General features: G+C 40.5%; 1 protein-coding gene across 1 annotated transcript in view; it reads right to left on the minus strand.

The window, feature by feature from the left end:
• Window positions 1-5730: 5730 nt before the first annotated feature.
• The window catches only part of SLC49A4 (solute carrier family 49 member 4), a 95906-nt gene continuing 87516 nt past the window's right edge, over window positions 5731-14120 (minus strand). Inside the window, exon 9 of the mRNA XM_004278569.4 lies at window positions 5731-13379. Coding sequence (XP_004278617.1) covers window positions 13264-13379 — 116 coding nt within the window. The 3' untranslated portion in view covers window positions 5731-13263. The remainder of the gene's footprint in view (window positions 13380-14120) is intronic.

The raw sequence follows: 14120 nt of genomic DNA on the forward strand, positions 1-14120 counted from the left end.
TCAGCAGTGAGTTCAACTGTTGGTGTCTGCTGAGAATTGGAGAATTGCTTGGTGTGGAGAAACCCACATATTTGGGGTCGGAAGTGAGTACCGAGTGTAGAGAAGAAACAGGTTTTCCATTGAGGCTGGATAAATAGTTAAATTAATATGGGGATACTTTTTAGGAGCTAAAAGTCTTCATACCTGAGCCGAGTAATTCTCCTTCTATGTATCTTTTCTAAGAAAATAATCAGAGAGTAGAAGGAGGATAAATATACAACAATGTATTCTGCAGAAACAGCCTTAATGTCCAACAATAAAATTAAATACTTCAAATTATAAAAGTTTCCCTTGTCATGGGAAAATGTCCGTGATATGTTAAGGATATAAAACAAAAATACAGTTTTGATCTGTTCTATACTAAAAACATTTATAGCAAGATGTAAAGAAAGCATAATAGTTTTCTGTATTTCAAAAATGAAGACTTTGGAAACTGCAAGAAGAGAACAGGACTATTTGATAACTAGTCCAGGAAGGTTAAGAAAAACTTTCCTCCAAAAGGTTAACGGATGTTCATGATTCCAAGTTTTTCCAAGAACGGGCTCCCCACTACTTAACCTGGGATGTGCTTGCTTTGAAACTACAAAAATAAGTGCTTTCACATTTTTGTGATGACTCTGGACCTACCTTCAGAGCTTTTGCTGCTTGTTCTTTTGTTTTAAATGCCACAAAGGCAAATCCCTTTGGATCGCCAGTAGACTTATAATGTGGTGTGCTTATATAAACATTGCCACGTTTCCCAAATACTGTCTCAATCCAGCTGTGATCAGCATTTTTGGGAATTAACTTCTATGATAAATTAGAAAGTTATTAATCCTTACATATTTAATACTATCGCCTTACTCAGAAGGTCAATACGTTTTTAACTTGAATATTAATTTTTTTAAAATGAAGACTTTGGGAGGGATGTAAGAGGGAAGAAAAGGAAGAAGGCCAATAACGCTTATCAGGCAACCAGAATGTGCCAGGTCTGTTAGGTTCGTCACTTTATCCCATCATCACAAAATGTATAAGTATCCCCCTCCTTTATTTTAGCTCTATTTTTTAATGGATGAGAACACAGGATCTCCAGAAGTGCTGAAAGAATTCCCAGGTCTCAGGGCTTGTCGGTGGAGGAGCAGGATTTGGCCCAGCCTGTCCTGCTCCCGAACTCATGTGTTTTTTCCCACCACATCTCGCTGCCCAAATGCTCAAGGAACTTTGGCTCCATTCCTACTGCCATTTGGAGTTTGATTAAAAACAAAATGCGGACCACGTCATCACAAGTGCTTTCAATACACATTTATTGCAAAACCACAGCACAGTAACTATAATGTCAACATAACCATATTTCCAAACTGAGCAGGAAATCACCATTCTCATGTGCACTCTCCCAAGAAGCGGGGGCTGACACGGAGGCTCCGTACTGTGAATAATGACTAGAAGCCCCATTCTGAACTAGGAGTTCTAAACCATTAAACATTTAATTACCACTTTGGCAAAGCAATGCACATTACCATTTCTAAAATGTAACAGCACAGAGATTTTAAATGCATCTTTATTTTTCAGAATCTTCAGTATTCACAATGTGTAAAATGAAGCAGAGTTTTAAATAAAAGCTATGCCAAAACACATTTCCTTAAAAAGACCCGATGGAAAGGAAGGAAAACCGCATATGAATAATATTTATCAGTGCTTACAGTTGACATTAACTGTAGTTTGAAAAGAATAAAAATACTCAAGACTTCAACATTTCCTTACAAAAGTATACTTGGCCATAAAATAAAAATCTATAAAACCCCAAATATTACAAAAGTAAAATGCAAAAAAAAAATCTTTTTATTAAAATGTAATATAATATTTACATGGTAAGAATTATTTAAAAATGCACAGAACACTCAGAAGTTGTGATGAGCGTTGGAGGGGAATTTATCACACACACTCATGTTTTGACAGTTGCATAGACCCACCAGGTCACAGAGCTGGGCCAGCAGATATGCACATCCCCTGGCATCAAGGCTCAGTGTGGGCAGATTTTAAGCCCCCTCCCTGCACCTGTCTATTTTTGCACCATGTCTCCTGCTGGGAGAAGAATGTCTGCCCAGGTACATGGGGTGTCGCGGGAGGAGGAGCACCTGCTGTCAGTGAGCCTGTATGTCACCTGGATCTTAGTGTTGCTATTTAAAAGCCAGGTTCTGGAGCTGGGAGGAATCTCAAGAGATCATCTGGTCTATCCTTAGTCCTCTGGGACGGTACTGGACCGTTCCCTTATTTACAGCCCCAGAGGCAGGGAAGCTGCTGCAGCCTGCTGGGGTACCCTCTCACTCTGGCAGTCAGAACTTCTTGTGCTCAACTGCAGCAGTTTCAGCTAAAAGGCATCCCCAGAGTGGACCGGATCCCAACAGGCAGGGACTCTGTTCTTCCGCAGACTGAAAAGGAGTCAGGGGCTTCAGTGTAGCCTGGGACTGGGAGGAGGGGACAGGGAGGGCATGAATTGCAATGAGACTCACCGCCAAGGGGAGGCCCAAGGCTGAGGGAAGGGCCGCCTCCGGGAAACCCAGGGAATGCGAGAGCCTGTATGGCACACTAGGACCCCAGTGTGGATCACGGCGGCCATGGGACTATTGCAGGCTCCCGCGTCAGCAGCTGCCTCTGCTCTGCTTCTGCAGCCATCCTGCCTCTACTTCCTTCCACCTGATCCCCCGGCCTCTGCTTGCTTTCCTGCTCTGTCATGTGGTGCAGAGCCATGAAAGCCAGAGAACTATAAATGGAGTAAAATCAGACCAACACACTGTGGCTTGAGATCAGAGGGAGAACAAGAAAGCTCTTGGGCTTTCAGACAGTGATTTTGGTTGCAAGGATTTTCCGGTTTGCTTCTAGGAGTGTGACTGAGAGGGTGAAGGCAGATGGAAAAGTCTGAATGGAGTAAGACATGGTGACTTGACTTGGCTCTACAATCCACTTGGACTGCCCAAGATTTCTTTGCATCCAAGAATTGGTATGAAAAGAAATGACTCGGGCGGAGTGTATGAAATGCAATAGGGTACTGAAGGCGTAAGAGGTGGCGGATGTCTAGATTCCCACTGCTTTCGTGGAGCAGAACGGGAACCTCCGCTCCGCCAGACAGGGCTTCCGCGAGGGCGGTTCCCAGATGGCTGGCTCCCCTTCTAGTGTCTCCACCCGCACTGGGGTGTGAGGTCCCCATCTCCAAGCTCTACGACAGTTCCTCTGCCCTGATTTGTTGTCTCCCCATTTTTGGACCACCTCTCTCCTGCCTCCATTCTTTAAAAGCAAGAACTTCTAAGTGCAGAGCGGGGGTGGCTCTGGAACAGATGACAGGGTAGGTTGTAGAATCTCCATCCCTCGAGAGCTGAAAAAGCAGTTGGCCAGACACAGCACAGGCGGGATGTGCTCGGAGGCGGGAGGCTGGGCCAGATGACTCTGAGAACAAGCCAGTTTTGGGGTTCTGTTTTCCAGAATCTGCTTCCACCACAACTCCCTACCTCCAAACCTCCTTCTCCACTTTCACTCAGCAGACATATCAACAAACGCCTGTAGCCTGGCTTCTATCTCGCTGACTCCTTCAGTGGGGTCTCCATGCTTACATGGCCCCAGCTCCCACTTGCTAGAAGGCTTTTCCCTCTGCCTAATCCCATGTCTGGACACTAGCAGATCTAAACTCTTTGGAAGCTTGTTAGCTTTCCCTAAAACTTTTCCACTTCTTTTCAAGCCATCAAAACAGATTTCTCTGCCTGACACTTCAAAAGCCGTCCAGACGCATTTTTTACTCTATGAAGGTTACACGTAACTATAAAAACGGATTAGGGACAAGCACGGATTTCTAACGGCCCAAGAAAGCAGGATTTAGAGCGTATTTTTCCAAACAGAGTACGATCCCATAGACAGTCATAGAAATAAGCTACAAAGCTTCCAACAGCTTTTGGGGGTGTTGCTAGGTTTGAATTACAGTTGTTATGAATGGACTCATCAGAATATGAATCTCTCTGAGGGCCAGGATGCTGTCTTCTTTGTTTCTGCATCTTCAGAGCCTAGCCCTGTGCTCAGCATGCAGCCGGAGCCCGAAATATACTGGTTGAATTATGAGATCCAGCTTCCTCCATCCCAGCTCTCCTCTCTTTTTAAAAAAATATGATCTGCCTCTCTCAGCATTTAATAGTGGTTAGGATGAAATCACTGCCTGGCTTTATTTTAGAATGTTCTATTATATTCGAATTGTATTATAAAGTACTCAGAAGCAAAAAGATCACAGTCTGCTATAAGATAAAAGAAGCAATTTTGTAAGAAAAAATTTAAAGTTTAAAAAAACATGAAATAAATTTCAGGACCTAGATAACAAAGAATTTACTGGTAAAGGAATACTGATAAAAGAGTGAATAGGTAAGGGAATCAGTAGCTTGTTCATTAGAGTAGCCTTTCGCCCAATTAGATGGAAGGACAATTATAGGCAACAGAATGCAGCATGGAGTTGCCAGTGCCTGGGGATCTATATTAACCTTGAGTAAAAAAGACAACAAACGTGAAGGGGCTTCTGTGTTCTGAGATAAGAGGGTGAAATGTCAGGGCTAAGCTCTCAATCAATGTCTTTTTCCCTGAAAAGGACAAGGGTAACTGCGTTTCTATGGGACACGGAATGAGGATTCTGAGGCGCAGACTAAAAGGACAGTGGGGTCATGGAGGGGGACGGCTCCACTGGAGACATTTACGTCATTTACTGATCTTCTCCTCAATAAGTTATTGATCAGGAAGAGCAGTGTAATGTGAATTAGTGAGTTCAGGGAAGGACTGAGAGAAAAGGACCACCCCAGCACAGCCCTCCATTTTAGCAGGATTCCAGTGGGCAGCCCCGTGCTGCCTATAGCAGGAGGGGTGGGATCAGGCACCTGCCCTGACTTCTTCCAGGCCCGCTCCTCCGAGATACAGACCTTCCTTGACCTTATAGGCATGTAAGTCAAGGAAGCGATTTTGTTTGGACTTGTAGATGCAATCTAGTAGGACGGGGGCAGAATTTTCCTAATACTTAATTTTCATAAGCCTCCAAAAGATTTATTTCCGGTGAAGAGGGAAGTAAATTTGGAGGTGGGGACATTGGCAGTAAATAAACCCATCTGCAGAACTAAAACCTGCCCTTTTGAGCATCTTTAGGTTTCTGCAAAGGCTTAGAAGGCCAGGACTGCAATAGCGATGCCTCAAGTGTGGACACAGCTGAAGGGCTCCCATAGGGTCTCCTGCCCCCAAAGCAGCCCTTCTCTCTCTGATGGGCTGATGTCCCAAGTTCTATCACTAGAAACCCTTTCTGTTGGTGTTTAGTCTTTGTTCTCTGTTAAAATTCAAATTCCTTTTAGAAAGGAAATGCACAAGGCCTTATGTGTATCTTGGTGTGTTTGTAATTAAGTCTTGTCTTCAGAGGAAGCTGGAGGTGCCAACAATCTTCCCAACTTCCTAAAGGAATAGTAACCCACTCCCCAGCCATGGGATGATGGGAAGGCTTGGGATTCCTCATGTGAAAATTGATTCAGTGCTCCCAGACAGATACAGGTTCTGCCTATGGTGGAAATTCCAGTGGAACAGAATACCTTCCCTTGAAATCAGTTATGGTTAATGATGGTACAAGAAAAAAAAATTGGGTTCCTGCTATGCATAATTATTTGGAAAACTCTCATTATTCCTTTTTCTAGCTAGTTCAGGAGAGTATTTGTTTTTTTTAAAAAAATCTGTCTAAAATGTCCTGAAGGGTAGAAACATCTTTTGTTTTTCTGATTCTCCTTCACAGGCACACACTGCACACATGTAATTACTCTGTATATAGAATGAATAAAAGCGTGAATGAAGGAATAGTGGATATGTCGGTGGCCTGAGAGTTTCCATAACTGCCTGGCACCTATAATGCATAACTAATGGGGCCTTCCTTGTAGAAGCTCCTTGCTTGTTTGAAAGATAATGTGTAACTGGAAGGACCAGTGGAAAGGTATTGCACTTGTGTTGTTTTCTACTTTCTGTCTGGTGTGTGACCAAATAAGTGTATATTAGATGCTATAAAACTCTTCAGCAAAAAGGAACATCCACTTGACCCTTCTATTTTAGAGGAAGCCAGGGTCCAGAGAGAACAGGTGACTTTTCCAAAGCCCCAAGGTGCTCAGCAGCTGCCCTGGAGAGAGAAACTGAAACCCAGGCCTCCTGACTCTCAGGCTGGACTTTTGGTTCATTTCTCTGACAGCTTTTGTGCCCATGTTATAATTTCAGTGAAGCCTTGTTTCCTAACACCTGGGTACAGATCAGACATGACCTACTAAACCTCTGTTCTCACTCTATAAAAGATATATGCACAGCTCTACTGGCAGAATCTGGCCATTAGAGACAACACTGTTGCAGAGCAACTTACAATTCTTCGGTGCTGTAACTCTAGAAATATCAGTTCGGTGCTGTAACTCTAGAAATATCAGTTCAAGGATCACCTTTACCATCTGATCCAACAGTTTGATTTCTACAGGTGCCAAGTCGCTGCTGACTCACGATGAATCAAACCAAACCAAAGGATGGGTTTCTGGTTTGTCCTGACTCCAGTGAGCAAATGCAGTACTCTGACCTGGCTCCCAGGATGCTATCTCAACAGCAGATGACACATTTTCTCGTATCACATATGATAAATTTAATAAATGCTGCATTTCATATATAAGGTCCTTTGGGGAAATAAACAGTACCTATAGCTCATCTTCTAGCACAGGCAATGAAGAAGCCATTTCTTCTTGTTGCTGAATGTGTGCGTGGTGGAAGAGTCTGTGTGTTCACGTGTAGGGACTCACAGGAGGAGGGCTACTGCACAAACAGGTGCATGTACATCAGTCATTTCCTAACATTTAAATAGAATGGACCTGAATTTCTGAACTGGAAGAGACCTTAGGGAACATCTTTGTTCACTCTTTCATTTTAGAATTGTGGGTAAATGAGGAATGAAGGGACTTGGTCAGGGTCAAACAGCTGAAGACATCAGGCCTGGCCACGAGCTGGGCCCTGGGGCTCCTAGGCTAGGGCTCTTTTTCTGTCCTCTCTAGTCTAGTTCATGAAGAAATTGGCCAGCTCTCTTCAATAATATGGGCAACTCAGACAATGTGGGTTTCACACAGCTTGCTTCCAAGCACAGTCAGAAATAAATAGGAAGATACAACCAGAAAGGGGAAAGCCTGATGGGAAAGATGGCAGGAAAGAAAGAAGTGACCAAACAAATGTAAGTTCTTGTCCTACTACAGTTCATCAATTTTACTGGTAGCTTGAAAGTTAGAACAGCTAAGGAAGGTGACCAGGAAAATAGTTAAGGATTACCAGAGTCTTCATTAGCTATTATTTTTCTAAAAAATGGGATGGCATAAGCTGTCTTTCTCGACTTTCTGCTTTCTACAGTATGGCGTGCCTCTGCTGAGATGGACAGCCAAGAAAACCCTCTCAAGAAAATCCGTTTGGATTTTGGGGGTAGATCATTCATTTTCTTCTCTCACGGGGCATGGGCCTTAGTTGGCAGCATTAAAAACTGTCTATATTTCCAATAAGAAAACCAATATTGCATATTGAAGTTCACCTTTAAACTTCAGAATATGATAGAGCTTGATGGTACATAACCAGGTCTGTAAAATGTCTCCATTAACCACTGCTACAGTTGATACAGATTTGTCTTGGAGAAAAATAAGGAGCTCAGAAACTCCTGCCCAAGTGTTCATGCCAACATGGTCTTAAGAAATAGTTCCTGAGATCACTTGATTTTAAATCCTCTCTGTTTTTATACTTGATGTAGGTAAATGCATAGAAAATTTTCTGAAAGGACGCATAGGGATTATCTCTGAAAAGGAGAATGGATCAACCAGCATATGTTTGGAGGTAGACTTCACTTTATATTTCTGTACTGGTATTTTATAATGGGTATACACTCACGTGTTTTAATTTTCAAAAATTTGAAAGAAATTTTACTTAAATTATTTCTGGTTAACACACTGATCACTTATGGAAAGAATGCTGGTATAGGAGTCGAGTGATCTGCTAAAACTGAGCTGTCATTTAACCTGAAATCTTCTCTATTTACTTATTTGTAAAATGGAGTGTTGGATTAAATCCTCATCTCTGATTCTACAATTCTTTCAGGTAAATGGGAAGAAAGCCAATCTGAACTAGAGGAAGTCTAAATTAAATTGTAGTTTAAAAAAGCATCATTTTCTATCATTAAGGTAAATCAAAAGTGCCTCCAAGTCATTCTTGCCATTTTGATCAAGACTGCAGAAGCCTCGCTTGTAAACTGGAAGAGCCTGGTGGAACCCCAAGAGTGCTGTGCTGTAGGGCTGATCTTCTGGCATCCCTTCTGGAGCCCCAAGCCTCGCAATGTACCAAACGTAGCATGTTTAGAGCTAAAATGGTTTGATGTGTTTTTAGCATTTTTCCAAGGTTGCTGAAATGAATTTCATGTTTTGTTTCATTTTTTAGCTGTTTTTAAAAAATTAATTCTCCCTTGTTGAATGAACAGAACAGCTAGGGTGGGGCAGCTTTTTGCTCTCTTTTTGAGTGTTGGCTGAGCTAGAAGGCTATTGTCTGAGGCCTACCAGGTTCCAAGACACAAGAGAAAGACTACACAAGGCAAGTTAGTCCACATTCTAAAAGTACAACAAATAGGGACTCCCCCGGTGGTCCACTGGTTAAGATTCCGCACTTCCAACGTGCAGGGGGCGCAGGTTTGATCCCTGGTCGGGGAACTAAGATCCCGCATGCTGCCTGGCCAATAAATAAATAAATAAATAAACAAAGAAACAAAAGGCATTAAAAAAAAATAAAAGTACAAGAAATAATAACACAAGAAACTTGTTAGAGACTTTTGTAATTCCCTTCCCATTTCAGGGGAATATTCTAACTTATACGACTTGGCTGTGAGAATAACTGTTAAATCTTTCCAGAGTGCCTGGATTTGTTTATGTTCTTCTCATGCTAGCATCCTATTCATGAGAGGGCAGCCTGGGTGTATGGCTTTACTACTAGGCAGGAAGGAGACTGTGTTTTCGGCCCTGGAGCTTAGGGAGGGGTTGAGGGTAAAGAAGCCTATGCCAGGAAGTCAGCTCAAGGAAGCAGAGACCAGGATGGAACAGAGGGCAGATTCATGCAAGTGTTCAGAAAGCTGAGGTACAGGGCAGTGAGGACAAGCGAAGAACCTCAGGAAACTTCAGGTGAAACAAGGGGCTGATGTTTCAGTCCTGACCAAGAGCAAACTAAAATTATTTATAAAAAGAGAAGTGGTTCAGGGGAGAGATTTAGGGCATGTCATTGCCTGTACTCTCTGCCCACAGCCTCTTATCATTCTCATCCCCTGGCCAGAGGTGACACCCTCAAGAGTCTCTTAAGGGCCTTGGTATTAGTTCCTAGAGGTCATCTCCTAAGTTTGAGGTTCCAGCTGAACCGGGAAGACACCTGAAAGGACATGAGTGCTCAGGATGGCCAAGATGTCTGCTTACTGAGCAGACACTCACCACTGTTGAGCACAGACTACCCAATGGATGCTGTTAAAAGAGCACCTGAAACTTTCCCTGTCAAGTTTTGTCCTTCTGGGATGGTCCAACACTCTCCCCCGTCAGTATTGTTTTTATTTCCCAACAGATTAGCAAACTGTTGACAGTATGGAAATAAGCTTTATCTCGCTCTTTTCTATATGATTATAATCATACAAGTTAAAGTGGAATTCTATTTTTCCTACATTTATGAAATAGGTCTGATGAAATTTCCTCATAGTTTTCTATATATTTCTTTTTTAATAGGACACTTTCTTCATGTCACAGCTTTTGCACTTCCTTGATAATATGGTATAATCACAGTAATTCCTGTACTTATTGTTTCTGGGACAAATGTGGAATTAATGTGATTTTTAACATTAAGTTAAAACATCTACTATGCACTTGATCTTGAGTTTAAAGTGAAGCTTGTACTTATGCAAACAGCAAGATGAATGCCTAGATTTTAGTAAAAATAGTAAAAGAAAAAAAGAAGAGTAGATGAGAATTTAATCTCAATTTAAAATCTCTTCGCTTGAATCCCTCATTAGAAAGGCAAGCTGTAAACATTCTCAATAATTAAACATGAACGTATGATCTATGATAAAACATGGCCCTTAGGCCATATATGCTTAAATATACAAAATGGTGCTTGACTCCCTCTTGTTATTTTATTAGCTCTACCCTCCAGTGAAATGCATTTGTGTATGTAATTATCTGTTCTATATCTCCACCAGGGACCATATTAAGAAATGCTTCTTCCCATCAACTGTGAAATATTCACTGATAAGCCACAGGGAACTTACACTATAACATGTCCTTACCAATTAATAATGCTGTTGACTTGGTTTATGAGGACTGAATTATTCATCAGAAACTTTTCAGATCGCGTCACTCACTGCAAGCTAAGACTTAGAGATGTTAGAGCACCAACGGGATAGCGATGAAGAAAAAAAGACAGATTTTACTTAGAAATCAAGCAATCACCTAATTTTAACAGTATCTTACTCTTAAGCCCCATCGTTTTTGAACATGAAAGAGTATTCACCAACACCCCAAAATGTCCAAATTAAGCTGCAATTCTCTGAGGTAGAGAAAAAAAGACTGCTTTGGGAGTCAGAAGATGTGGGTTTTAGTTAGTTTTACTTTTGTCATTAACTAGGATTGTGACCTTTGGCAAGATGCTTTACCTCTCTGGGGCTGTTCCTATAAATTCTAAAGTGAGTGCTTGGATTAGTAGAGGGTTAAGATTTTTTTCAATTATAAAATTCATCAGGACTCTTTAATGTTTGTTTATAGAGTGCCAAGATTATGGCTGGTCTTTTGATGCATGTGAGAAATACAAAAGTAAAAAAAAAATTTATGACATATACAGGTAGGTAAATAATGTGTAATCCTCCCCCTCCCCCTAGAATATTTTGGTTCTCTTTCTATCAGGTTTGGTACATGAAATCTTGATCATTTAAAACAGCTGCAGCTTGTGATTAGAACAATTATCTGCTGGAGGGGTTAAGCGGATGTAAGTGAGACAAATGGACACCTCTCATCTCAACTCATCTCATCTCACGTATGCTAAAAACAGTGGTTGGTGCCTGGTACAACGCAAGAATTTAAAATCACTACCCATTTGGTCTGTCTTTGAACTAATCAGTCATTTAGGTAATATTTTTTAATGTTATTTTTCACTATGTGTTAAAAGTAGAATTAACCATAATTAAAATGCTCTGTATGAGAAGTCTTATAGCAAAATTTTATATAGGAGTGTCCTCAAACACAACAGTTCTGACTAAAACCAAATGCATCATAATTCTTCCCTCACCTTTCTAGATTCATTCTAAACAGGAAGGGGTGGTGGTCATTTTAGCACCTGGGTCATGGACTATTGATACCTGGACTGGCTGGCTTTCAATTACCCTTAAGAATTCTGCTTTGCTTTCCTTTTATTTTTATTTGAGAAGAACGACAGAGTTAACAGGAACTAAGCCTAGCTTTCACAGGTTTTCTTCTTCTCTTTAGCAAGTTCCTCAGTTCTTTCAGTTCTGGCTGCTAAGTTATTAGCAGGGTGGTTCTAAAGGGGGATGATCTAAAGGTGACTGAAGACAGATGTTAAATTTGAGGGTTTTCTTACTTTCCAGGTTGCACAATTTTGGATCTTAGAAGGCCTGACGGTAATAGCATCCTCCTCTAGGACCGAGGTTAGTAAAAGCATAGCCTTCAACTTACCAAGGGGGAAAGGAGGGGTATCTGGGACTGTGTGTGATGGTGTGTGCGAATATGGTGGAGATGAGTCAATTAAGTGCTGACCAGGTCCCCTTAACCATACTTCACCACCTTGGCTAATACAAGGAGCTGCCTTACACTCTGCTGTCCAGAAGAAGACAAATAAAATATATATTTAGCTGACAATGAAGATACAATTTCAAGCGAGTAAAAAAGGAGAGAGGGGGTTGGAGGAAGCTGAGAACAATGAAGATAAAACATCATTCTTCACTTTTTGAGAAAGTGCTTGATTTTCCAGCATGAGGGGAATTATGTAAATCTGAATAGTGGTACTATCATAACCCCACCAGAGCATATTTTATGTCATAGTGAAATACACGTCTGAGAGCTGTCCAGTGGGTATTATTTTTGAAAAAGCTGTCATTCACAGAAGGAAGGCAGGTATCGGCAAAATACTGCCCTCTCAAATATACACTCTATATAGAACTGAATATTTTATAACCTGAATTGAGATACAAGAAAGTAATTCAGAAATCACTCAACAGATCTGAAAGTTTCAATGCTATAAATTGTTATTTTCAAACAAGGGTCATTTAATAAAATGCAACCTTGGTAAGCAACAGCTGGTGCTGGATTTTCCATCCCATGCCACCACATCTATATCTGCCCGAAGACACAGGATGTTCTATGGGATCTGTCATTTCACTTTTAACAAAGTGCTAAATCGGAACAAAATTACATTTTTCATACAGCATTTAATGCGACTGTATTAAACATTTAGTCACATTTAATATAATCATTTAAGAGCCTAGCAGATGAAATTGTATTTCACAGAAACAAGGATAAGTTAAGATCGAGACACAAAGTATGTGCTCTGCGGTCACTGGAAAGCACTTGATCACCATAATTAAGGTGGCCAAAGGTTTCCGATCTAATTAGAAATAAGGAGTCATATAAGAAATGGCTTTATTAGAAAAAAATGTAGTGTACAGGTGGCTAATATCTATCATTGATACACCTCTTGGCTATTTTATAATTAAAATCTGACATAGGGTTTAAACTTCTTTAGAAGTTAGTGGCATTTCTTCCTTTTCTGATATGTGGCTTAGGGAAGGAGTTATCTTCATATAATAGACACCCTTCACTTCTTTTCATAGTTACAATTAATCAGTAGTTTAGCACTGGCACAAAACATAGAGGGAATTACCTAGGTAGTGCTTTCTGTGTAAGACGTCACACTTCTAACCCCAGACTCAGGCACACGTATGCCATTGATACAGTTTTTAAATACACTATTATCACTCAAGTTCCACATTATTATTACCTAGCAGTAATTAAATTAATGTGATCATCTGTAACCTAACAAAACCTCTGAATGAAGTTTCTCTCTTCTCCTTTTTTTTTTCCTGTTAGATGTGCAAGTCCAAGCAAATGTGCAGTATGCAGTATTGATTTCCAGTCTCTTTTTAAACACTCCTTCAAGTCTGTGCTATTAAACTGAGACAACCACATCAAGATAGAGTCTGTCATAGGATTCCCTGAAGCACAGAATAAGGAGGAGACTGAGCAAACACGACCCGGGAAGGCACCAGTTGAACCAAGACAACTCTGTAAGACAAAAACATGCAGTTGTAAGCATTCATGTGTCACCAGCAGAACACCACCTGTATGCTGGGAGCAACCTGCTTTGCATTCAAAAGCACTTATAATAAATGTGCCCTGGGAGGCCTGAAAACCGGCTTTCAATAAACAGTGACAAATGTGGAGTCTAAGTGATGCATGTAATATGTTACAGGGCTTTCCTGTGGAATATTTTTAATCAGTATTGTTAATGACTTTTCATCAATTTAACCCAACTTGACTTTGGTGGCCAAAAAAAAAAAAATCTATTACTTCAAAGAAAGAAAAATCAATCACCTTTAAATGTTAGTTTGTTTTTAAAGTGCCCCCATCACCATCACTCTTGTCCTTGTTTAGAAATATCTGATGGATTAGAAAGACAAACAACAAAATCACCTGAAATTTGAGATAACACTTTTAAATTTTGGGGGGAAAGAAATATCTAATTCTCAGCAAAAAATCAAGTAGTAATCACTGTAAAACAGAGTAGAAAATACATACATATACATATATATATATATATATAATAAGTAAAATGTAAAAAATGAATCCTAAATTCTACTCTCAGAGAAACTACTGTGAATACTTTGGTTTCTTTCTAGTCTTTTTTTCCTACTAACATAACGGTTATGTATGATGCCAATTACCAGAAGATTTACAGGAATCATCTAAACAGGCAATTCAAATAATGTTGTTTTTTAATTTAATGGAACTGAGAACGTGCTTCTT

Source organism: Orcinus orca, chromosome 5 (genome assembly GCF_937001465.1).
Source record: "Orcinus orca chromosome 5, mOrcOrc1.1, whole genome shotgun sequence".
NCBI lineage: Eukaryota > Metazoa > Chordata > Mammalia > Artiodactyla > Delphinidae > Orcinus > Orcinus orca.